This window comes from Spinacia oleracea, chromosome 1, assembly GCF_020520425.1.
Source record: "Spinacia oleracea cultivar Varoflay chromosome 1, BTI_SOV_V1, whole genome shotgun sequence".
Lineage (NCBI taxonomy): Eukaryota > Viridiplantae > Streptophyta > Magnoliopsida > Caryophyllales > Amaranthaceae > Spinacia > Spinacia oleracea.
This window is the reverse complement of record NC_079487.1, coordinates 125,791,894-125,819,308: the sequence shown is the minus strand read 5'-3', so window position 1 is coordinate 125,819,308 and position 27,415 is coordinate 125,791,894. Positions and strand designations below refer to the sequence as shown.

Below are 27,415 nucleotides of genomic sequence, written 5' to 3'. Positions count from 1 at the left end.
TTCTCTCCCCCCACCCCCCACCCACCACTTATTTCAAGTATAATAAGTTCAAATAAGAAATTTCAAAACTCATTCGAGCTCAAGTCAACTCGGCAATCCTTATCAATTAAGTTTAGCTCGAACGAACTAAAACTCGATTCCACTGTAATCATTTTTGGTAAACAATTCCACTTGAAAATGGGGAGTAATGTATATATATGTATGAATGTACTCCGTATGTGTATGTATAAAAAGAACAGGTAGTATATATACTCTCTCCGTCCCGGAATACTCGATCCGGTTTGACCGGCACAGAGTTTAAGGAACTTGAATTGACTTATTTAATTTAATGGGTAGTAGTTGACAGTGGGGTATTATTTTAATGTAGTTAGTGGGAGGTGGGTTAAGAGGTGGGGTTGGAGGAGAGTAGAGGTTGAATTTTTAATTATTTTTTGTATGGAGTAGGGGGAGGTGGGTTAAGAGGTGGGGTTGGAGGAGAGTAGGGGTTGAATTTTTAATTATTTTTTGTATGGAGTAGGGGGTAGGTGGGTTAATAGGGATGGAGTGAGAAATAATATAATATTGTTAGAATATTTCCATTTTTAGAAACAGGTCAAGTATTAAGAGACGACCCGATAAGAAAAACATATCAAGTATTCCGGGACGGAGGGAGTATTGGGATAACAAAATGAATGGAGTGTGATTTGCCAACACTTTAATACAGAATAATAAATAAAAACGGCTGTAGCGCAATAAATAAAAGGGAAGCACCCATGTTTGCCACAAATTTAGATGGATAGATCTTTTTCCTCTCATAAATATTGCAAATTATTTATTTAATGACCAAAACTCCAACCACATTATGTACTAGTGTAGGGTATGATGGCATGTGGCATTCTGCAATTCTACGTGCATGGTGTACGTTGCCAGTTGACGACTTGACGTAGTCTATCTTTGGGTGTGTATGGGTCAATCAGTCAATTACTCCATTGTCTATGCAGCAGGCAGCAGACAGCAGATGCAGCGGGGAAACGGATTATACAGATCGGAGAAATTAAATGGATGCACTCACCCACCGTGTTCCACTGTTCCATAAACCAAACGTCGCCTTAGAATTTATTTATTTATTTATATTTTTTTATAGGTTCAAACTTGCATAATGTAAAATATCTTACAAAACTACACTACTCCGTATATACTAATAACACTAAGGTTTTTATATACCATTACAAATGCTAAACTAAAAGCCGTATTAATAGACAACGCAAGGGCCTTGTGCGATTCTTATTTTAGCCCGTAATTGTTGAAAATGCCTTGCTCATGCCACTTACACGACGTTATCTTGCCAAGGTAATATGTTGCTATGTTTCCTTTATAGTAGATGGCGTTAATGTTAGTTCTTTTACCACTAAAAGTCTCCTGAAAGGACCTGTAAAACTTGGGGATCAAGGACACGTCAGAGAGAAAGAGAACCAATGTGATAGGCTAGATTGATAGACCTTGTGCATTGCACACAAGCGTCTAAACACATTTTGCTTAGTATGCTATGAATCCCCATAAAATGGGGAGCAGCGTTCAATTCAAATAAATTTTTTGAAAGGGCTAATTGAAACCCTCAATGTTAACCTAAAAGGAGAAATTACAAAAGTTACCCTCCACGAACAAAATGACAACCCAAATCCGAGGACACTGAACCTTCCTATTACTCATTACTCATTCCCTAACCAAATAACTAAGACTTTTACCCCCAAACTAGCCCACTCTCAAACTCAAAGGTGGTGATCGTGTTCACATTGTTAAGGAGCACTTGTCGAGAACTGATCATGTATCATCCTTGGGAAATTGGTCTCTTCCATTGCTATAGAGAGGCCAATTGAGTTGCCGATTAGCTTGCTAATAAATGAGTTATTCAAGAAGCAAAGGTCGAGACAATCCAAGTCCCCCGTTATAATTGAGTGGCATTCTCCATAAAGATATTGTTGGCGTAGCATTTCCTCGTACTATTCCTATTTAGTTTCGTTTTCTTTGTTAGGGGCTTAATTTGCCCCTCTTTTGCACACCAAAAGAAATGGTTTAGATTCAATACAAATTTAATATTTTGATTGAAAGTCATGCATCACACGAGTATTATACTACTCCCTCCGTCCAAAATTTTCTTTACGTTTGGTATTATGCACGCGCTTTAACAACTAACTAATGTGAATTGAGGTTTCTCTATTTTTTTATTTAAACAAGACAAATTACGTTTATTTATAATGTTTTCACTTTTATCAAAATCTGACATTAAGAAAATGGAAAAGATTTAACGACCCAATGGAAAAGTGTGAGAGATTAAATACTCCAATGGATTTAATTGGTTAAAATAAATTAAACATTAGACACAAATTTTGATAGAATATTAAAGCATTTATGTAATAATATAAAAAATATAAAGAATATTTTGTGACATCCAAAATAAAGTACGTAAATAACATTTTGGGACAGAGGAAGTACTACGGTACTACCTATACTTGCATTGCAAAAATTTGAATGAACAACCAAACTTGCAACTTAAACCAAACAGAGGAAGTAATAGAGATAATAAGGCCTAATTTTTACATATTATTCCATTATTTTATTAATCTCAAGGATAATCTGCGATTCAAGACTGGTATACAACATGTCTCAGGTTCGAATCCCCGATCCCCATTTATAATTTATAATTTACTGCTTTTGTGGTTCATTTGCGAGAAAAAATTCATTACCTTTTATTTGGTCATAAATTGTGGTTACACAATATATTTTCTAGAACTGATCAAAATGCGAGCCGGGCCGGGCCATGACCATGAAAATATGTCGTGTCGGGCCAGCTTTGGGCCAATTTTGTGTGCGCAAAACCTGTTATTTCGGGCCAAAATAGCAGAATTTTTGGACCATTTTCGAGCCAGGCCAAATTTATAATTAAAATTGTTGTTTTACTTACCCAAAGCCTGTAATTTTTTTAAAAATTCCACGCCGGGCCAGGCCTGAACATCAAGCCGAAATATTCTGTCCTGACGGGGTAATATTTGGGTTGGATCGAGTCGGGCCAGCGGGCCGGGCCCATATAAGCTCTTATATTTTAGTCCGGCATTTTTATAGGGCGACTTAATTTAATTTAATTTAGGGACGAAAAAAGTAATTCAAACGGACTAAAATTTAAATTAGTTTCCTAGAAACTAATTCAAAGTTGAAACGTTAAAGTTGGCTACATAACAACCTGTTCCTGATTCTATGTAACAAGAATTTAGTTTCTCACTCCCACTAATACGCTCCAAGGTTAATTAGCACTTAATTACTCACAGGCAGCCATAATCTTCCGTCCTTTCTCTCTCCTCACTTTAACCCTTCTCAGCAATCCATTGTTAATTCAAGGTATGTAAACATTAACTAATAATCACCTTTCCTTTGCAGCTTATATGCTAAGATCATGAATATTTTGATCATTTTTCATACTTTAATTTCTTAATTATATACAAAATTCAAGATCAAAGTTTACTTTAATTGAGTTATTTTAGTACTAATTAAGTGATTAATTAGCTAATTGATCTTGATTTATTTTAGGGTTTTTATAAAATTAATATTTTGTTTCTCTTCTCAAATGTTATTAATGCATAGAAGAGAAACAAAACATGTAATTGGTGACTTCGGCATTGCTCAATACCGTGATTGATCTTTTTCTAATTAGATGACATCGTTTTGTTACTAATGGTTTCTTCTAAATGTTCTAAGTCAATTTAAATTTTTTTCGCAAAACTTGTTTTTTGTTGTTGTTGTTGTTGTTGTTGTTGTTGTGGAGTACTAATTATTTCATTTCTGGTTCAACAGCTACTAATTGTTTGAAGAAGGGGAAGTTTGAAATTTTCGTATCGAATCGAAAACTCAATTTACATTGCTATAAGGTTAAACAACTACGTTACGGTAAAAGATGGCCCTAGCTAGAACCAACAGTTCATCATCTCGGTAATAAATACTTATTCCTTTTTCAGTTAGAAATCCAAATTATGATAAAGGTCGCAAGTTACGACAATATTTAGTTGTCACAATCTTACCTGTCACAATTTAATTGGTACATATAAGCGCCACGTAAGCTATGCGTCGTCAGAATATTTTTACTATCATTTCATATTTTTACTATGATCGAAAATATGTAAATAAGGTAGTCGATATAAAGAAGTAAACAAATTAGAATATTAAGATTTTCCTACATTTTATGAAACATGTATAATAGATTAAATAAGTTAAATATTTTAGTTTCCAATATAAATCAGGACACATAAGCATGCCATGTTATCATTGTGACACGGCTTAAAGGTCGCATGTTGCAACCTTTATCATTTTCGCTAGAATAATAATATTTCATATGGAATTAACCAAACATTTTTCCTTGATCATGTTTCATTATTCAGGTGTTCTAAACATACAATTCCGCAAAACAACCGCCTCTTAGTGGCGAATACCCCTTTCAAATTAGACAAAGTAAGCATTCTTCCCCAATTTTTTGTGACATAAATATAATAAAAATGTTAGTCATTTGATTAAATAGTGTGTTTCATTGTGGATTATCCAGGCACTTCTAGCTAAAAGATCGGCAACAATAGCTTCCTTACTCGAAAACAACCCTTCCGAGGACCTCTCAATCTTTTTCCAAGAAACACCATCAGAACCCGATGCCTTAGAACTCATGGCAAGATTTTGCCATGGACTCAACGTCGAAATGACTAGCGACAACATCATTTCTCTCATTTGTCTCTCTAACCATCTCAAAATGACCGATACCCACTCCCCTAACAACTTACTCAACAACGCAATCTCTTTCTTGAAACAAAAAATCCTCCCAAGTTGGAACCAAATTATAAGGTCATTACGAGCATCAAGGGGGCCCACATTTCAGCAGGCCGTTGAGATTGGGCTTTTGGATTGCTGCATAGAGGCCCTTACAGCCCACGTACTCTCCGATCCAACTATCCTAGCCCAGCCCATCATGGTTAGTAACAACAACAACAACAACAATAGGCCCATGAGAAACAGTAATGTAACAAGAAGGAGGAAGCTCTTTGGTGAAGGTGATCATTCCAATGCTTCATCATCGGATACTGAAACTTCATTAGAAGATCTAACCTCATTGCCGGTGAAAATGTATAAGCCGATCGTCGAGGCGATGGCGCAACGGCAAGTCCCACAAGAGAACATCGCCGGGTCCCTCGTTCAATACCTTAATAAACATGGTGATGATAGTGAAGCCATTGAGGTAATAGAGAGACTATTACCTACTAGTACTACTTGTACAACAAATACAAACTACCTTCTTTACCCTTACACCCTCTTGTTCGAGATGCATTCCTTGGCAATCTCCCTTAAGGCGAGCGCAGAATGTGTAGCTTTCTTGGAGGATAGAATCGGTAAGGAACTATACCGCGCTACAGCTGAGGATCTCCTTGCCTTAGACCTCGATATTGACAGCCTAAGGAGGGTGTTAAAGGGGTTTTACGGTAATTTCAGTGATCCTGATCCTAACCTTTCAGGGTTGGTTGCAGTGGCGGAACTCTTGGAGGAGTACTTGTTGGAGGTAGCTAAGGAGAGGGAAATGGATGCAAGGAGTTTCACAGAGGTGGCGGAAATGGCATGTTCGACATCAAATGTAGGGACTTATCGTTGCTCAGATGGGATTTATAGAGCAGTGGATGCTTACTTGGATAAACACATGGAGTTAAGTGAGTCAGAAAGGGAAGAAGTTTGTAGGGTTTTGGACTTTCAGAAGATGTCATCTCAAGCTTGTAACCACGCCGCCTTGAATCGGAGATTGCCGTTGAGAGTTGTTGTGCAAGTTTTGTTTGTTTCTCAGCTGCAATTAAGGGATAATATTAGTAAAGCTGTTGAAGGAATTTGTAGTACTAATAGTAATGTAGATGAAGGAAGCCGAAGGCGAGGTAATGAAGAGATTAAGCTAGCGGAAGATGATGAAAAGTGGGATGATAATGATAATGGAGAGAGGCAAGAGATTATGGGAAGATGTCATGATGGAAAGAGTTGTGGGAAGAAGGGTAAAAAGAAGATGAGTTTATGGAAGGGAATGAAGAGGAAGTTAGGGTGTATGGGAACTAGTGATTATGAGGCTTTGTATGATTGCAATTGCCAACTTACAAAGAAGAAAAAGAAGAAGAAGAAGAAGAAGAATTAGGAAGTTTAATTCATTAGTGAAACAGATTTTTGTAGGCATGTTGGATAACATGGAAAACCTTTTTCATGTATTGATCGATCTGTGATGGTTATTAGTTAGCCAAGTACGTTGTAGTACTTTGAACCTGTGATTCATCGTACAGATGGATTCAATCTTTGTCTCTAAGTTAGCATTTAATTGACGGTTGAATAGAATTTGATCGAATTTAAACGCAACTCCCGCATCAATGTTTTTTTTGATGCAAATGAGCCACAAGGGCAATATAAATTACAAATGGGGGCGGGGGGATTCGAACCTGAAACCTATCGTACACAGGCCCTCAGTCTTAACCACTAGGCCAAGACATCATTGGTAACTCCCGCATCAATGTTAGTCTTAATAATTAATACGTACCAAAATTCTTTGATTGAGTACAAGTACAACAGTCGCAGCACTAACAACAACAACAACATAAAGCTCGCCTCTTTAGAGCCCGGGGCTTTAGGGAAAGCCAAATACATCATTGTTACCATAACATAATAAGCAAATTAAACATATAACATGATCTATTATTGATAAATCGAGAAATATATAATCCGGCGCATGATTATGGTTGTAAAATTAGGGTTTGATTAGAAAAGGCTTCAAAACTTGATCAGGACTAAGTTTGGCCTTTCGACCGGCGTTGTGAGCTGCAAGAAACTCATGGTAATGAAGAGGCCTAAAGAGTTGAGGAGTTTGAGCATTGATAAGAGCTTTTGCGGGTTGAATGAGACATTCTTTCGTTGGAGTTAGGAAAAGTGCTGCACTTTCCCTAGTTACCTCTGAATTTGTCACTGCTCTATGGTCCCCACTTCTCAGCTTCCCATTGCTAACGATCTGATAAAAAATTATTTATACAAATCTCCAATTATATAGTTATATTTTCTAATCAAATGGTTATACTTCTTTTACCTCTATTTAGTGATCATGTTTATTAAAAAATGTTAATTAATTAATTAAGAAGATGCGTAATTACCTGCATGAGATAACCAATGTTAACACAGAGTACATTAGGAACAGGATCAACCGCAATCCATTCTCCATCCTTGTTGAATTGAAGTCCCGAAACATCTCCTTGCATAAGTATAGTTATCATACTACGATCACTATGTAATCCAGCTCCTAAAGTTAGAGTTGGATCCGGGCATGCTGGGTAATGATTCACATTCATCTCTACTTCTTTTGTTAAATCATTCTCAAAGTACCCTGGTTCGACCCCTAGTCCTTCACCAATTAGATCCAACAGTTTTAGTCCCACCTCCCCCGCTTTCGTCGTGTATTCTCCAACAATCTCCCTTCACATATATATTTCACACATGTCAATACACTTAATGTCAGAATTTATTCAAACTTTCATATAAGGTTCTGTTTTTTTATTTACTGACTTTTTTTACTATTATATTATTTAATAAAATCAACCTGGAGAAAAAAATTAGGAGTATTACACTGTCACATGATCATTAACTTTAAAGGTTAACTAAACTCTAAAACAAATGCAGAGTAATAACTCAAAATATACTTATTTTCTTTATTAATAAAACCATATTATTTTATATACTCCGTAATAATAATATAACTAATAATTAGAAACCTTAATAAAATAAAAACCAACTTAAGAAAATCCTACATATGATGATGTCACATTAATCATCAAGTTCTTACATATACCTACTCATCATAAGATAAAGATAAATAGGGCAAAGTCAAAATAAATACAGAGTAGGAAATACGGGTGGGTTCACAAAGGCTAATTACATGTATGTGCAAGATACGTAAAACTAATTTAATTATACTTGAAAATACTTTTATAATCCATTTATTTTACAAACCTTTGCCTTTAATTATTACTCCCTGCGTCCCAAATTAGTCGTTATACTTACCTTTGCACAAAGTTTTAGGTGAAAAGTGGTTGTTTGGTTATCACTTGTTATTTTATTGAAAAAGTAGATGTGATAGGAGTTAGTGTGATATTGTTTTAATTGAATGAGAGAAGGTATGGGGATAAAAAAAAATTAGTGGGAAGAGAGAGACAATATAATAATTATGGGGACATACCTAATTTAGAAGTGTAACAACTAATTTGAGACGGACGGAAAAAAGTGTAACAAGTAATATGGGGCGGAGGAAGTAAATCATAAAAATTTACTTTCCAGGAATAGGAACCTTTTAAAATAGCAACTTTTCAAAGGCCGTAACATTTCAAAAGTAATAATTTTCCAAATAGACAAGTTTCCAAAAATAAAACTTTCCCAAAAATATATCCAATATGAATCAAAACCTAGCTCTACTTATCTCCCATCGATCCTTCCAAAATGTGCATACCCCCAAATTAGTTTAAATAAAAATTGAATTTCCTACTACGAAGTATATATTTTACCTGTATTTGGCAGGTTTATCAGGCCAGTATGGGGTGCATTCTTCTAGAGGAGCACATCTTTGAGTTACAGCATCCCTCCAAAAATGGAGCTTTTCTTGGTCATAACCAAAATTGCTTGTGTAAAGAATGAATTTTTGTTTTGTGTCCCAAGAACAATATTTTGCTTTCTCCTCCGCTGGAAGGTTGAAGAATTCCTTGAACATATCTCTTGCATTGTCCATTAATTCTATCGATACCCCGTGGTTGATGACCTGGTCATTAGTTTACGCATTTTGTTAATGGCAGAACTCATTAGTTCGCAGACTATTCTACCTTCTAAACTTATACTACCTCTGTTTCATAAAAAATTTACTATTATTATTTGCATAAATATTAACACAAAAACAAAAACTTGGTTGAATATAATAAAATATAGATAAAGTAAGAGAAATGTGTAAAAACTAAAAAGGTGTGTGGCTGTAAAAAAAAAAAAATAATAAGAGAAAATGAGTGAAAAATTGTAAAGATGGTGGGTAAGAAATGTAAGGTATTAAATTTGAATGTCCAAAAATAGAATAAAACAACGTGTAAAGAACATTATGAAACAGACTAAAACAGAAAGTGTAAACATCATTTTGAACCAGAGGTAGAATGAACTTAACTGAATATATGTTTGTTGAAAAGAACTCATTTGTATGTTAATTGTCCGGAAAAACTAACTTCCTCTGTTCCGTAAATACGGCACCATTTTATTTTTTACTCCTATTAAGACTACGACTTTGTCCCTTTTTTGTGATTTATATGTAAGAAAACTGTAGTCTTGTGGGGTCATGTTAGAGTCGTATCGACATATATATTTTCTAAATATCATTTTTTTTTATAGTTTTTACTTAAACACGATTTGAGATATTAAGAGTTTAAGTAATGTGTTAGAGGAGTAAAAGTAAATCATAGTGTGGTATTTAACGATAGAGTAGGGTTAGCATGGGACGGGCACCCGAACCAATGGCATTATCTAGGGATGGAAATGGGTGGGATTTGGATCGGGTGGAGCATCACCCGCATTCATCACCCGCTTTCATCCGCTCCACCCGGTCCATCCGTCACCCGCTTTACTCATCACCCGCATTTCGTCCATCCATCACCCGCGGGTGAACCGGGTGGATCGGGTGATATTCGGGTGAAAACTATTAACCACTAAAAATTCACCACCTTAGAATATGCATAATAATTAACCAAAAAAAAAAAATCTTATATACCTACATTTACTACCAAACATATAATTATTTCTCATCATGCATAACTTGTAACCCAAAAAAATTAAACAAACACTAACTTTAATAAATAATTGATTTACTAACACATTTTTATGTTTAAAACAAAAATAAAAATAATATATATAAATTAAATGGGTGATGGATCGGGTGATATACGGGTGGTGGGTCGGGTGATGGATAAAAAAACATCACCCGCATCCGATCCGCATCCATCACCCGCTTCACCCATCACCCGCTTTTCATCCATTTATTTCGGGTTTCCATCCATTTAATTAGAGCGGATGACCGGGTTATTGGATCATCCACTGGATATTTCCATACCTAGCATTATCGTGATTGAGTAACCGATAACCAATAAGGCAAAAATTGATATACATGAACCAAACCGTTAAGTTCGGGTACCAAAACTTTCGGATTGGACATCGAATATCCATTATGATACCCAATTGAAAAAATAGACTTTATAACTAGATTATTGTAATATCATCAACACTAAATACCAACATTAACACATGATTTTGACTACATTACTGATTAAATTAGAATTTACTCAAATTATACATTAATTATTAACATTTAAGATTTTAAGCTCTTGGCAAAAAAATATTTAAATTGAAAAAAACTTTAAAAAATGATTTATCGGATCGTTATCGGGTACCTGATATTTAAAGAATGATATCCATAACCATATCCAATAAGTCAATAACAAAATTTTAATCGGGTACTCGAATCGATAACCATATCGGTGTTCAGGTACCCTCTTTTTCGGATCGGAGACCGCCGGTTCTGATTTTGGATTTTTGATTTTTCGAATAGTTTCACTCAGCCATAAAATAGACTAGTACGGAGTAATATGTGTTTACTAGAGAATGAATAGTATTACCTGAAAGGCTCCGAGATTTTGAGAGGCATCCATGATTTGGCGAACAACTTCTGAACGATCAGGACCATTGGCTTTGCCAAGGTCGATAAGAGGTACACTAATTTTTGATTTGGGATAGAGGTGTTCTGCCGGTCGTTGACCGGTCGGAAACACATAGTTTTCGGGTACCGTCTTACCGTCACTCCAACTTGAAACAAACTTCTCAATTGTACTATTCATTTTAGCAAACTGTTATAAAAGGACTAAAGAAGAAAGATACTTCTGTATTATAGTACATCAAGGAAGAGAGGTACTATATTTATACCAAAGTATTATTGTTTGGCCGACCGTAGTTAAAAAAAAATCGACAGCTTGGCCCAATGTAGTAACTTCTCACGTTTTCGTACACAGTTGCAACTTGGCCCTAATAATAATTTTTTTTTTACGCAAAGACGAATATATTATATTATATTAATCGTGATAGCACAGTGAAGTCTGTACACAAGTTACGGGCAAAACACCAAAAACTTGTAGCCCGTAATCACAAAAACTATTAAACTTACAAACCCTAACTTCTATCCCAAAAACAGCTCCCCCTCCCCTGACTATATGCCCATTAACTGATTTCATCTAAAGTAGAAAGGAGGTTCACTAAAACATCCAATTCATTCCTTAACATTTGATGACTCGCCTTGTTGCACTTCTGGTTTCTTCTTGACATTGATCAACTGGGTTGTGACTTTGGTGGGGATTGTACCAAACATGATCTCTGTTGTTATTGTGGTGGAGGGTGCTGCCTCTGGTGGTGGGGGGAGCTCCAAATCAATAAGCTGTGTATGGCGTTGTGCTCCAGAAGAAGATTCACCCATCTCCTTCAAACTGTCTTTTGCTTGTTTCAGCTGCGCCTGATACACCAAGTCTGTGAACGGTGGAGGGTTAAGAAACACTTTATGACCCAATGCCATAGATATTGCATATTGTCCCATACAATGTGCAAGCTTGTTGAACAACCTGGGAAGATGGGAAATAGAAAATGAACTGAACCTTGTCATAAGACAAGCCACATCTTTTATAACTGGAGCCAACTCATGATGATAATAATCTTCCATAGCTGTTAACAACTTAATCAATAGTTCCGCATCAGTCTCCACTTCCAACTTCTGCACCCCATAATCCAGTGCCATTTGCAGACCTTCCCTTAGTGCATACAACTCTGCTGCCAGTGGAGTGATGGCATTGTATTTACTTGCAAATCCAATGTACCAGCTTCCTGTTTCACTTCTAAAGACACCACCACCCCCTGCTTCATCTTTTTCTTTCCAACTGCCATCAATGTTAAGTTTCAGAAAACCAGGAGCTGGAGGCTTCCAAGCTGGAGCCTTCTGCAACCAGTTACCTGCAACCTTAGCCTGCACCATGGAGTTAGTTTCCCTATAGTCCACATAGAAAGCATTATAAACAGAGAATGGCTTGAGCATTTTCAGCTCAAAAACTGCTCTATTACGAGCTTTCCAAATATGCCACACAGCCACTGTAAAAACAACTTTCCAGGCTGTGCTTAAACTAAGATTGTACTGCATCCATTGGTGCCAATTAGAGTTGAAAAAAGATTGTAAGCACACTTCCTTAGCAGCTGAAATACGTTGGAAAATAAAATTCCAAAGGATGCTAGAATCCCCACAGTCTCTAAACAAGTGCAGATGAGTTTCTGCATCACAGGAGCATCTGCAGCATTGTCCAGAAATGGAGTCTATATATTTTGATAAACTATCAGCAACTGACAAGATTTGGTGAACACAATTCCATAGCAACATTCTATACTTAAATGGTGATGGAATTTTCCACAAAGATTTCCACGAAACTGTATTAGAGCTAACAGAGAAATGAGAAAGGGAATTACAAAGGAGGGAATAAGCAGATTTAATGCTAAAGTTTCCATTCTTTGAATCTATCCAAGTGTAGAAATCTTTTCCTTGAGACACTCTGGCCAATGGGGTAGCTAGAATATCAGTTTTAATAGGATCAGGGAGAATATGCGCCACTCTTTGAAAATTCCAGTTTCCATTTTTAATAATATCACACACATATAAATGTCCCACTGCATCCGGTATATCCCTATTTATTACTTTGTATAATGGTTCAGTTCCGACCCAATGATGATACCAAAACGAAGTGGATCTCCCATCCCCTATTCCAATTTTTATTCCCTTTTTTAAAAGGTCTCGTCCCTTCAAAATATCTCTCCATATCGGGGAATGCCTTGGGTTAGAAGTACAATCAAAAAACGTTCCATTTTTAATGTATTTGTCTTTAAAAATACGGACCCACAGTTTTTCCGACAAAGTTAATAATTTCCAACCCAATTTTGCCATAAAACAAATATTCCATTCTTTTAGCTTTTTTATTCCCAACCCCCCCAATCCCATAGGGATTGTGACTTTATTCCAAGAAATTCGGGCTAGGTATCTAGTTCTATCCACTTTATTCCATAAGAACTTTCGACAAGATTTCTCTAATCTATCAATCACACTATTCGGAATAATATTAGTCTGCATCGTATAAAGAGGGTAGGTACTTAGAACCGATTTAATAAGGGTACACCTTCCCGCCATATTCAATAACTTAGCTTGCCAACCTTTTATTCGATCCATAGTCTTGTCTAGGAGTCCAAAATAGTTGTTTATTTTTAATTTGTGTGGTCTTATATCCACCCCTAAATACTTTCCAAAACAAGTTGAGACGCGAAGTCCATAAGGGTGAGCAATAGTGGTTCTAATAGTATGATTCATTTTTAGTGGGAAAATAATAGATGATTTCCTCATATTAACTTTTAACCCTGACATAGTGCCAAAATCATCAATAGTTTGCATAATAATTTCCATGTTCTGAGAAGTGGCAGACCCAAATAAAAAGACATCGTCCGCATAAAAAACATGAGAAAGAGATATATTTTTAGTTAGTTTTATCGTACTCCACTCTCCTTTGTTTACTCTCTCCTCAATAAGCATAGAAAGTCTATCTAAACATAACACAAAGATGTAAGACGACAAAGGATCACCCTGGCGAATGCCTCTGGAGGGTCTAAAATTCTCCGTGATTTCACCATTCCATAAAACAGCGATATTTGGGGTAGTGATACAGCACATAATCAGATCAATAATTTTTAGAGGGAAATTATAACTAAGTAAAGTATCTCGAATAAAACTCCACTCGAGACTATCATAGGCTTTAGTTAAATCTAATTTTAAGGCCATTATGTTCTTTCCTTTTCTAGCTTTATGAAAGTGATGTGGAACTTCCTTCACAACGATCACATTATCCTCAATACCCCTCCCCTTAATGAAACTAGATTGAAGAGGGCTTATTAACTTATCTAGAATGGGTCTAAGTCGATTTGTGATTATTTTAGTCACTAATTTGTATATCGTATTGCACAACCCTATTGGTCTAAAATCCGCCATGCTTTCCGGCTGATCCGATTTCGGAATTAAAGTAATGTAGGAATCATTAATATCTTCCGGAATAGTGGCGAAATTAAAGCAATTGCTACAGAATTTTACTATACTCGGCCCAACCTCAGTCCAAAACGTTTGATAAAACACTGGTTGAATCCCATCTGGGCCTGGACTTTTAATTGGGTCCATTTGAAAAAGATTAATCTTTACTTCTGCGTGAGTAATGGGCCTTAGCAAAGCAATACTGTCTTGATCAGTTATCTTATTAGAACTACTTAAATTAGCCAATCTCCTACTCATACAATGCGTTGTTTGAAACATCTTAGTGAAGTAAGTGGTGGCCATATTCTTTAAGGCCAAGGTATCTGAAACCCAATTCCCATCTACCCCCTTCAAAGCCAGAATTTTTCCTCTAGTTTTTCTAATTTTCGCCATTAAATGAAAATATCTAGTATTAAAATCTCCAAATTTTCTCCAATTGATGCCAGCTTTTTGGGCCCAAATTAAACGTTCTTTACGCAAAATATCATTAAGCTCCTTAAGAAGAGTTTTTTCCAGATTGATCAAAAAAGAAGAGTGATGTCTAGCTAAGGCAACCTGAATTCCATTAATGCGAGCTAAAAGTCGGTTTTTTTGGCGATGTAAATTCCCAAAAACATTAGTATTCCAATTTTTAATATTAGTTAAAAAAAATTTCCTACCCATAAGGAAGTCATGGTTATCGTTACTCCAACTTTTTACAAAAAAATCCTTAAAATTCGGGAGTTCTATCCAAACTTCTTTACATCTAAACGGAAACGGACCCGAGCAATAATCATTAAACAAAGAAACAATAATGGGTGCATGATCAGAGTGAGTACGAGGTAAGTGTAATACCTGCATGTTGGGGAACGTATCCAACATTCTTGCGTTTGCCATAGCTCTGTCCAACCTTTCCTTTATCATATCCACTCCATCACGTGCGTTGGTCCAGGTGAACGGACATCCACTGTATCCCAAATCCACTGGTCCTGCTGCATCCACGAAGTTATTAAGATCTCTACATTGCCCTGTTCGAAAAGGACGACCACCACTTTTCTCTGCTTGGGAGGTCACTTCATTCAAATCCCCAACAACCAACCATGGAGTCTCCTCGGGTGGTAGATTCTGCTCCATCTCCCTCCAAAGCTGATGTCGTGGACCAGGAACACTGGGAGCATGAATACCCGTCACCAGAACCTCCGGTTTGATATTTTTAAAATGAAAGAGAACATGAAACAAATTTGTTTCTTCCGAAAACAGAGTCAAATCGACAGTGTTTTTCCAAAACAACCATATTCCTCCCCTTCTGTTTGTTGGCTGCACCACCCTGAAATCATGAAATTTCAATTGAAACATCACCTCTTTAGCCCTATGATCATCACTTTTAGTCTCTAAAAGGATGAAGATGGACGGACGCTGATCTTGAATGATGTTCCAAGCCCTAGGAATAAAATCATCCCTTGCTGCGCCCCTAACATTCCATAAACAAATCTTCATCTGTAAATTGGGGATTGGTTTCTGAATTCCAAACCTAGGGTGTTCTATCTCTTCATCATTTGGTGGAAGGAAGAACTCCTCCCAATCCCTCCAATATTGCATGACCCCCATCATATTCAGATCCTCCAGGCGAATTGGTGTCACATACGTGAACACTTTCCTGGGATCCAGTAATTTTTGAAACGTACTGACTTGAACTTGTACACCCACCACCTCTCTCTGAGTGACGTAGAAGGCCATAAGGCGATCCGCTCGCCCCATTTCTTGACTTTGAGTTTCGAATTGCAAGGGATGAACTTGCACTTCTTTTGGCAAGCGAACTGGAATATGGGGACGCATATTTATTGGATTGAAATTCGGCCCTCCCCCTGGTAATGGTATATGTTTCATCCCCTGAGGTAAAACCACATCCCACCCTGTTCTCGGCCTCGGACCTATCGGCTCCAGCCCCTCCCTCCGCCTCAACTCTGCTGCTAACAATCTCACATTCTTGAACTCCATTCCCCTGGTATTCGGTATTTTCTGACTCCTGCATGCACTCATCTCTGGCTGCTCTGGAAATAATGACAACATCGGCATTTGATTGATCGGACAATTGACTTGCTGAACTTCCTCCGTCATTTGTTGACTGACCTGATTGCGAAAATGTCTTGGCCCCCTCTGGATCCAATTTCTGTTGTTTCTCTTGGAAATTTGATTCGGAGTGAAATTTGTCTGCATGCATGTGGTTTTTGGTCTGTTTTGGTTTTCCATTTGGAGAAGAGGATTTGGTAGCTTCTTGAAGAAGAATATCAGAAGAGGGAGAAATTGGATTGGTTAACAAGGAAGGAGATTTGTTGTCTTGGATTACCTCACTGTTAAAAGGAAGAGGAGAAGTAGAAAAGGCAAACGGTGAATCATTCGTATTCGCCAAGTGTTTGAACGAGTTCGCCAAGTGGACGGTGTTTGCACCCTCTTCTTGAATTAACATCGGCGCAGCACTAATCTCCAGTAAAGTGTGATCTGGGGCAACTAACACTGGCTCCTTAACTTCCCTTTCTAATTGGTGGATTTGCTTATCTCTTGGTGTTTTCAAGTAAACCCCATTTAATGATGTGGTTGTCGCAACTTTTGATGCTGAGTTGTTCCTATACTCATTAATCCGGGTATTAATCTGTCTTTGTTTTCCATTATTAGGTTTTGGGCTTCGCTTGTTTTGGACTAAAGTCCACGGTCCATACAGATCCAACTCATGTGTCTTTGATTCCCTAATGGCCCTGTTAGTATGCTGAATTTTCGAATCCACTTCCATATGGGCCTCGACCTGTCCATGCTCAGTGGGCTTAGTCATCTGGTGAGTATTGTCCAACTCAACATCATCATTTTGAACACATTTTTCCAAAACGTGACCTATTTTGCCACATTTAAAACAAAGTGACGTGATGTTCTCATACACCACAGGCTGCCAAAATCCACCAACCCACACCTTTGTGATAATCGGTTTTCTTAGATCAATTTCCACACACACCCTTGCATACCGTGCTCGTGACACTTTATCAGTTGCATAATCAACCCTAATAGGCTTCCCAATGACTTTGGCAATCTCATATAACGCATCCTTATCGTAATATTCTACCGGTAATTCTTCAATCCTTACCCAGACTGACATGAAATCAAATTCATTCACCGATGGTCTGAAATTTGGTTTCCAAGTTGATATCATCAGGTAATGATCCATGATGAACCAAGGACCGCCGAATAACGCACGTTCATAATCATCAGTTTGTGTGAATTTGAACAAATAAACCTGTTTACCAATATCAATGACTTCCAGTGAACCTTTTATTCTCCACATCGCTCGAACTCTCGCTTCTAAATAACTTGCTTTTACTTGAATTCCCATGCACTTGCCCATAAGAGTAAGCTTCCATGGTGCTCGTAACCTATCCAGTGTGAATTTGTCAAACGCCACCGCTAAACTATTATCCGGTACCTTCTCCTCTGCTTCTTCCCATTCCAAAGACGTAGTTATAATTTTCCTTGCCTCCATAAACCATTGTGATGATGATGCTACTGCATCTCTAAAATTCAATGGAACGACTGATTTCGGGGATGATTGATCTTTGGTAATCGCTGATTGTCCATGATGTAATTCCTTCATAGTCGTATCATCTGGTGGCTTTGACGATGAACCCATTTGGGGTTCAAGAAGTAGAAGTCAATTTTCACTTTGCTTCTTTTCTCTCTAGTTTCTCTCTCTAGTTTCTCAACAAAAGGAAAGATTTGGGTGATGAATTGCCCTAATAATAATATTCGACATGTTTTGTGCGATTTATTTACTCCGTATTAACATTGAATCTATTTTATTGCTGAATACAGAGTATTATAAAAAGAAAAAAGAAAAAAGAAAAAAAATCATATCCATAAAAAAGGAGTCGTAAATAATATGATTAATGTGTTGATCACAATACGTATATACCAAGTGTTTTATTTACATAATTTTCTACTCCCTCCATTTTCTTTTTGTTGTATCCGTTTTCATTTTAAGCGTTTCTTTTTGTTGTATCCGTTTCTATTTTTGGACATACATTTTATCCTAAAATACCCTTACATTTCTATCTAATTACCAAAATACCTAAAGATTCTACCCATATTCCCACCTAAATTTCCCCACCCCTATTATTTAATTCTTTTCCCTTTCCCATATACCCACTCTCTCACCTCCTTTATCACCCATCATTATCACTCCTCTCTCTTACCTTATTTCTTTATTATTTTCTCTCTTCTTTTTTTATTATAATCTCTTACATACAATCATTTTTTCTTACACTCAATCATTACACTTATACCAATACAATCCAAAGATTCCAATTTTCTTAAAAACTCCCCACTTTCTGAAATGGATACATCAAAAAGAAATGGAGGGAGTATAATTTTCCTCCATTAATTCTTGTTTTTCTCATTTAGTATTCGATATAAAAGTCTGAGCATGAAAGTGTCGAGCATGAATACTCATATTAAAATTACGTATACATATAGAAGAAAATAACAAGATCTCACATTAGTGTTTTCATTCTTAGCGTAGATTATGATATGACTGATCCTAATAGACTAATACGCGTTCCCTACTCTCTTATACTTTCTTATTTTCACAATAAATACATTATTTAGACTTTTTACACTATTTATATTTCGTATACTCCACTAATTTTGACAATCAATATCTTTAATTAGATATTAATAAAAATTGAAAATATATATTGAAATTAACCCAATAACAATTAAAAATACAAAATTGTATTTACGTATTAATAATAAATATGATAAAAATTACGGAGTAGTAAATAAATAGTTAAAAAAGTCTAAATGATACTCCGTACATCTATTACAAAACGGAGGAAGTATAAACTTATGATAATACCATTTATGAACACGCTACTAAAAACGAATGACCTCAAATTTGCCACAACTCTTGAATTTAATGCAAAACCATTGTCTAGATATTACAATATGGATTATGGGGTAAGACCTGCTCACACTAGAGGTAGTTGGTACAAAGTGTGGACGACATTGCATGTCTCATAGTGTCATAATTTTCATAGATGTGAAATGTGAATCAATGCTTTCAAAGCTAGATCTGAATTAGGCAAACTTGTCAATTCAATGTTTGTTTTTATTTATTTTTGATGGAAAATTCAAAACAAATGCTCCATCCGTTCTTGAATGTTAGTCCTCTTTTCGTATTGGGTTGTTCTTTTTATTAGTCCCTTTTGAAATCATTCCTTATTTGTCTAACATTTATATCTATTATACCCTCATAAAAATATAAATAGTCCACTTGTTTGCTCAAAGTACACCTTTATCCCCATTAATTATTTATCTCTCCTACCCAAACTTCGTCGAGATTTAAAGAATCCATGCATAGAACCATTCAGCATCAGAGAAAACATAGGAGTAGTGACACGTTGCGTGATTATATCAACAAACTGCTTAGAAAATTCCAGGTAATCTAACATTTTTTGAAGAAATTGCCAGTCTACCGTATCATAGGCTTTTTGAAGATCAATCTTCATAAGACAGATAGGCTTAACCCCCTTCCTCCCGTAGTGTTTCACCAAATAATGAACCACCATGATATTGTGCCCAATGTACCTTCCAAGAACAAAAACTCCTTAGTTTTCAAGAATAAGACCAGGCAAAACTTGCCTTAGCCTTCCACACAAAAACTTTGTAATACACTTATAAATTGTATTACAGCAAAAAAATTGGTCTGAATTCATTCATGACATCCTTTGGACATTTAGTCTTAGGGATGAGAGTTATCACTGTATGATTCAACTCTTTCAAAAGTCTCCCATGTTGTAGCATATCTAGGATAGCTGCAATGACTTCCTCACCAACTATATGCCATGCATCTTTATAGAAATAGGATCCAAATCCATCTGGTCCAGATGCCTTAACCCCTGGAATAGAAAAGAGGGCAACCTTAACTTCCTCTGCAGTATATGTAGCATCCAAGATGGCTTTGTGATGATCTTGACAAACTGGACCTTGTTGAACTACCTTTTTAACAACAGGAGTTCTATGCTCATGAATGCTCCCTAGCAACAACTTATAATAATCTAGGAAAGCTTCTGAAACCTCAGAAGGTGTGTCCTTCCACACACCCCTCATATCATAAATGATGTAAACTTAATTCTGCACCTTCCTGCTTCTAATACTCTGATGGAAGAGAACAGTATTCTCATCCCCATCTTAAGCCATGCCACTTTAGCTTTCTGACTTAGAAAAGCCATATAAGCCTTGTGTTTCTCTCTATACTCTTGAATAGTTTTTAACTCTGCATCTGCTACTCCTTGATCTGTAGGATTATTGTGCATTGCATTCTGAGCAGCAACCAAATCATGGTATGCTCTTAAATCGGCAGCTTGAACATCTGTAAAACCTGCCTTGTTAAGCTCTTTAAGAGCATGCTTAACCCTCTTCAATTTATTAACCACAATGGACATTTTTCCCCCAATCTGAGTATTCCAAGCATTATGAACTGTGTCTAAAAACAGAGGAGAACCTTTCCACATTGTGAAGTATTTATATGGCTTCCTCCCTCCATCATTTCTAGGGTACACAGTTAACAAACCAGGAGAATGATCAAACTGACCTTCAGGCATAAAACAAACTTCAATAACTGATTAATATCCTTGCCAAGCATGATTAGCCATAATTCTATCTATTTTTGAAAATACTCTTTTACTACCTTGTTGCTTATTATTCCAGGTATAGAGATTACCCACACACTTTATGTCCTCCATGCCACAAGCATGCATGCAATTACTGACATCCACAATGTCACTATGTTTAACCGGGGCACCAATTCTTTCATCTACAACCATGTCACTATTAAAATCCCCACACGTATCTTGAGTATTAAGCAACAACACATCTCTCCATAATTCTTGCCTCATATTAACATCATTAAAAGCATATATGAAATAATGAAAGTGCAATAAAAAATGTGCATACCACTTACAGGAGTTACATGGCAAGTGCAATAAAAACACCAATTTGCAAAAACTTTTTGATAAAGCGTCCATACATTAGACAGCTTCACCTTATGTTCCAGGAGTCCTACTAAACCCACTTCATACTTCTGAATGAAATTTTTGACCTCATTCTGTGTTTGAACTAAGTTTAGACCCCTAACATTCCAAGCTAGAACTCTATCAATTGGAATAGGAAGAGTCCCCTCTTCCAGCTAATACCGTTATTAATTTTGTACCCCCTCCAATCTGCATTTCCATTCATAGGAGAATCCAACATCTGAAAAGAATTAGATATCCTGACTTGAGCTTCTGGTGAGACTCTAACTCTGATTGGCCTAAGAGATCTCTGAAAACCATCTGGATCCACAACTAGACTTGTTACATGCTCAGTGATTATTGGCTGAACTTGAACTTTGGTTGTATTTTAAACCCAAACCCTCTTCCTACCTTGCTTACATTCAGACTACATATGCCCAATAATCATGCATTTTGTGCACATTGTTGGTCTCCATTCATAGAACAAACCAACTCTTACCATTACTCCATTCTCATCCCTAAATGAGATCCAGTCAGGGAGCTCCTGAGATAATGGCACATCAACCATTACTCTAGCAAATTGCAGTTTTTCTCTACAAGCTGTAGCTTGGTCCTCCTAATTGGCTTCCCTAACTGACTCACAATCTTATACATTGCCTTCTCACTCTAATATTTGAAGTTTAACCTCAATTGCACCCATATTGGCACTGATTTAACCTCTACTTTGTCCATATCCATACCATGATCCCATGGTTTAAGAATGAGAGGTTTACTGTAAAAAACATAGTGCCCTGCCAACACCTTATCTCTCGAATCCATAGTCAAAAACCTCACTAGAAAAATCCCCTTCCTCACCATTACTACCTTGTCCACATTCAACTGCTTCCATACCCTCCTAATGAATCCCTCCATCGATCACATTAATAGGAGGACTAGCACCCACAATGTAACACATAACAGCTGATTTCCAAAAATCTACTTCCTCCTAAATATCGTCAAAATCGATTTCAACAGGGCTTCTATCAGCATTATATATGCAATTCATTCACATCAATATTATCTAACTCATTTTGTTCTGGATTCAAAACTGATATACTCGCACTATTTGATTCAGTAATAGATTCATTATTCCATTTCAACATTAGCAACTTCATCAAATTGCTGCAAAATAGGAACTGAAATCGTACCAATATCCATATTAGGTCGAATCATACCTTGTTTCATCTGGTTTGTTAATCCATGAATCACCTCCATGAACTCATTAAAAGAATGTCGCATTTCAGAACGAGCTTGAAGATGCTGCAACCCTGATTTTGGTGTGAAAATCTCATTTTCATCACTGAAATCCAGAGCTTCTACCCCCTAAAATTTCCTCAATAGTTTGTGTAGCTCCTTACTCCGTATAATTTTTATTTAATATATAATTTTATTTATTTTACCTTTTTTTTCGTGAGCTATCTGCTCAAAATAGCTACAAGATTTTAATAGTTGATTATATCATTGATGTACCAATGGTTGGCTACATGCTCACATGTTTTTATTTTTTGTGAGCAGATTCCTTTTAACCATAGGAGTTGCTCTAAAGGGGTGTTTGGTTGGGATTTTAGGAATTGGTTAGAATGGAGTTTGAATCCATTCCATCCATATTATTGTTTGGTTGAAACATTTTAGTATGCAATCTCATACCAACACTACAAAAGTTTGTATCTTTTATGACAACTTAATAACGACTAAAAATCCCGTTGTAAAAGGGATTTTGCGACGGGGATAATAACCCAACAAAGACGGGAACAACCGTCGCAAATGTCTTTTACGACGGGTTAACGACAAGATTTTCCAATAACGACGGCCCCCTTTTATGACGGGTTCGCGACGTAAAATCCCGTCGTTAATCAACAATTATATGCCTTTAACGACGGAATTTCCCGTCGTTAAGTACAATTTCTTGTAATACAAGGGGTTCTAGTCTTACGACGAAAGATTGTGTTGTACGGAGTAATATTGTTTACAACAAAGAAAACAATTTTGGGCCAGATTTTACAAAAAGGGACACTAACTTAAGTGAATGATTTTTTTTTTTTAAGGTAAGTATTATAATAAGCTCAAAAACATGATAAGCCCAAAAGCTTAGGCCCAAAAGACAAGCATAAATAGTGTACAACCAAACCAAAGCAAATAACAAACTGCTACAAAGAATTGATCCAAACTCTACCTATATCAGAAGCTTTTATGGGCATAGCAGCTCAAACTCTACCCTTCACTAGGTCTTTGATGCACTTAACCATAGTCTCCAATGTAGGAATTCTAAACTCCCAATAACCTTCATTCTTGACTTTCCATACCTGATATATATAAGAAAGTAGTAGCAGCTACAAAGAGTGATTGAATTAATTAAGAACAATGATTTTGATGAATTTCCATGTATGACGATTGATGACATGCACGATTTTTTTTTTCTATTCTTTTCTCTGTTACTTTAATAGTTTTATGCTTGATTTAATGAATAAAAATGAAGAAAAAAAATTGAGTCGCAAATAGTAACAAGTCGGGTCAAAACCAATAGGGTTTAATCAGGTCAATGTTGTATTTGATTGAGTTGTAATGTAGTTTCTTCCAGAGTTAATTCGATTTTGGATTAATTTTTACCCTGTTTTTTGTAATTTTTACCTAGTTTTTTGTAACTTTAATATGTTTTGATTAACTTTTATATTAAAAAAAGGTAGATACATTTAAAAGGTTAAATGATAAATTTTATACATTATTAGTGATTTGAATAAATATTATTTATTAAAATGAATTTTTTTACTACTAATAAAATAGATAACTTTTACATATATAAACTTACATTTTTAAGCATTTTGAGTTAACTTTTATTCCAGTGTGCAATATTTATTGTATATCACTTGTAAATAAGAACTAACAAAAGATTTGGTGCGCACAAGATATACAATAAATTTATTTTACACAAGATATCTATAGTATCACTTCCCCGTGGCCCTTCTCAACTTTGAGCCCTCAGCTTCTTCTGTTGAGTGGTATTGATCCTAGCTATCGGAAAAAAAACCGCAAGTATGTGGGGAAAAGTAAATAAATTCCTTGAATCTTTGACTTTAAGAGGTTATTAATTCTATGCTCGTTCTGATTTTTTACCCAATTTTTTATAACTTTGGAACTTTTAACATGTTTTGATTAACTTTTACATTATATAAAAAAGTTTATAGATGAACATTTTAAAGTGTAGAATGATTATTTTTTCACATTATTAGTGATTTTGAAGGAATATTTTTTATTAAAATGAAATTTTTTATTCACTAAAAAATAGATAACTTTTACATAGATATGATTAACTTTTAAGCATTTAAGCATTTAAGTTAAATTTTATTTCAATCTACAATATTTATAATACACCACTTGTAAATAAGAATATGTGTCAGATGAATTACGGTATTTAGTGAATTTGTGATTTTTACTTGACCGAATTTAGTGATTTGAATGTTATATAATAAATTTAACATAACATACCCTAAAATTCAGATTAATAAAACTTCATATAGAAAACTTATCCTAGAAGTATATTATAAACACACAAATAATTATGAACGGTAAACACTACGTAGGTTCCAAGAATGTTCTAAGGTCTTTGCTGTTGTTGTCAAGTATTACATCTCAACCCAAAAAGCAAAAAAGGAAGTGATGCTTTAAAGTCTTGTAAAGCCATGCATCACAATTCATATGTACCATTAATTGGAAAGTAAAATAAGTCATGTTCTAAATTAATGATATATGGGTAGAAAAAGTCATTACCAGCAAATTGGAGCTACTTGTACTGTTGATAAGGCCGGGAGTCCAATCTCCTCACAAGTCACAACTAGACATAACAAAAATGATCCAACCCTCCCATGTAAAAGTTAACCCGATCTTCAAAACAAACTTACGCACAAAAAATATATTTGAAAATTGCATTTTTTCGAATCGAAAGCGATGACTTATTTGTACGATCCTTAATTAACAAAAATAATCCGACCCTCCTGTGCAAAAATTGGCTCGACTAGAAAAAAAATATATCAAACCTTAGCACGAAATGTATGATCGACAGGGTTGTACAAGAAATAGTGGTTTGGGCGATACTTCAATTAATGTTCGTCGCACCAACCATTGTGCAAATTGCAACTTGTTAATAGAGAGTCAAGATTTGCACATCTATAAATAGGCCATACCATGTTTTCTGATCACACAAACAAGATAATATGGCAACTACTACTAACATTTTTTGTGCAATTTTACTATTTGTCTTTACTTTAGGTCCACACACAACTCAATCCAAACCAAATGTTACCCCTTTTGGCTTCCTAAAGAGCTTAGAAGGAAGTAGGAAGGGCCAAAATGTAGCCGGTCTTCACCAGCTTAAAAGTTACCTTGTCAAATTCGGGTACCTCGAGAATAATCGAGTGTCCGAAAATGAGTTAACTATCAAAAACGATGATGGATTGTTTGATGAGCACCTCGAGAAGGCGATCCGGACATACCAAAACAATTACAGGTTAAATACTACAGGGCATTTGGATGCTGCCACGGTGAAACAGATGATGAAACCTCGGTAAGTTAAGTTAAATTACGTTTAATTTTGGTATGATAGAGTATAAAACTAATTTCGGGGGTTCAACCATCAGCTTAAGCTTTTGATTGAGTTGGTCCTTTGACATGGTATCAGAGCCAAAATCTCATCCACCCCTCCTTTCAAAATGGAATATTTCGCGCTAGGTATGAGAAGGCCTATGCTGCATCCACATTTCAAGCCCAAAGGGCTTTCATGTGAGGGGGCGTGATAGAGTATAAAACTAATCCCGGACTTCAACCATCAGCTTAATCTTTTGGTTGAATTGGTCCTTTGACACGGTATATATTTCCATCAAGATAACTTATATTTGTATAGTAAAATAAATTCATTAATTAATTAGTTACCCATTTTCTAGATGCGGATGTGCGGACATTATCAACGGTAGGAATACGATGCAACGGAAACACAATACAAGTAGTAAGTCCATGTATGGAGCATCGTTTTACGGAGTTATAGGGACAAGATGGACATCCTCTGAATTGACATACCAAATTCGGGTAGAGACCCTAATACCCGGGTCCGAAAACATGAGATACGTAGTAGCGGATGCATTGAACAAATGGGCAGAGTATAGCCCGTTCAGCTTTCAAGAAGTTGGCGAGGGCAGCCGATCCAATTTAGTATTCGGGTTTGCGGTAGGTGATCACGGGGATGGTTTCCCCTTTGATGGGCGGGGTGGAGTATTGGGTCATTCATTTCCTCCTCCTGATGGGCGGTCACATTATGATGCAAATGATATTTGGAGCGATAATCCGGGTCAATACCAAATCGATCTCAACTCCGTTGTGTTACATGAAATCGGTCACCTCCTTGGCCTCGGACATAGTGCTGATATAAATGCTGTGATGCATTCGGGTATTAATTATGGTGAGAGGAGGAGAGTGCTCCAAGAGGATGATATTCAGGGCATTCAAGCGTTATATGGTTCATAGTAAAGGGCCGTAGTGCTTATATGTTAGCTACAACATGCGGGCGAGGCCCAAGCCCATATTTAACAATATATGGGCTTTAATTTATTAGTATGTGTTTATAGATGTGATTATAGATTTATAGTATGACAAATTCAAAAATGTATCATTGATTCATATAATTTTATGTAAAGGCCTATAGGCGCATAATATGAAATATATATGCTCAATTTCTGTGATTAAAATCAGCTTGCCCTTTGAATGCGTGTGGATGAACCAAAAAACAATACAAGTTGTAAAAAGGGTGGGACATATTCGAATCTGCGATCTATAATACTTAAATTCTCAGCAAAAATCAAATTCAAACTAACTAATCTAACCAAAAGTTTGATCAACTCCTATAACAAAATAGCTACTCTTATGCCTGACATATAAACGATCATTAAAAAGATAAAAGACGTATTCTCACCCGCAGAAAAAACAAAATGAGAGGATAACTTAACTTGTAGGAATGGGATCCGCCCAAACTCTTAGCAAACGAACAACTAAACTCTAACCCAAAGTACTCAAACCCACACCAAGCAAGGGAGGAGTCAGGAGTGATACCCCACTGCCCCACTGGTCATTGGTCAACAACGAGTAAAAAGCCCATATTTAGGTTCAAATT

General features: G+C 36.1%; 3 protein-coding genes across 3 annotated transcripts; 2 read left to right on the top strand and 1 right to left on the bottom strand.

Annotated features, from left to right (window-relative positions):
* The first annotated feature begins 3,134 nt into the window (after window positions 1–3,134).
* LOC110782873 (BTB/POZ domain-containing protein At3g03510) lies at window positions 3,135–6,393 on the top strand. Its single transcript, XM_021987117.2, has 4 exons — window positions 3,135–3,372; window positions 3,826–3,960; window positions 4,407–4,476; window positions 4,568–6,393. Exons 2-4 carry the CDS (start codon window positions 3,926–3,928, stop codon window positions 6,176–6,178), a joined length of 1,716 nt encoding a protein of 571 aa, XP_021842809.2. The 5' UTR covers window positions 3,135–3,372; window positions 3,826–3,925; the 3' UTR covers window positions 6,179–6,393.
* A 158-nt stretch (window positions 6,394–6,551) lies between these two features.
* On the bottom strand, window positions 6,552–10,990 carry LOC110782874 (2'-deoxymugineic-acid 2'-dioxygenase). Its single transcript, XM_021987118.2, has 4 exons — window positions 10,716–10,990; window positions 8,577–8,827; window positions 7,176–7,494; window positions 6,552–7,036 (listed from the first exon to the last, which is right to left on the bottom strand). Exons 1-4 carry the CDS (start codon window positions 10,932–10,934, stop codon window positions 6,779–6,781), a joined length of 1,047 nt encoding a protein of 348 aa, XP_021842810.1. The 5' UTR covers window positions 10,935–10,990; the 3' UTR covers window positions 6,552–6,778.
* Window positions 10,991–25,160: 14,170 nt separating this feature from the next.
* Window positions 25,161–26,993, top strand: LOC110782872 (metalloendoproteinase 5-MMP). Its single transcript, XM_021987116.2, has 2 exons — window positions 25,161–25,819; window positions 26,196–26,993. The coding sequence occupies exons 1-2, from the start codon at window positions 25,470–25,472 to the stop codon at window positions 26,770–26,772; spliced, it is 927 nt and encodes a 308-aa protein (XP_021842808.2). The 5' UTR covers window positions 25,161–25,469; the 3' UTR covers window positions 26,773–26,993.
* The last annotated feature ends 422 nt before the right edge of the window (window positions 26,994–27,415 follow it).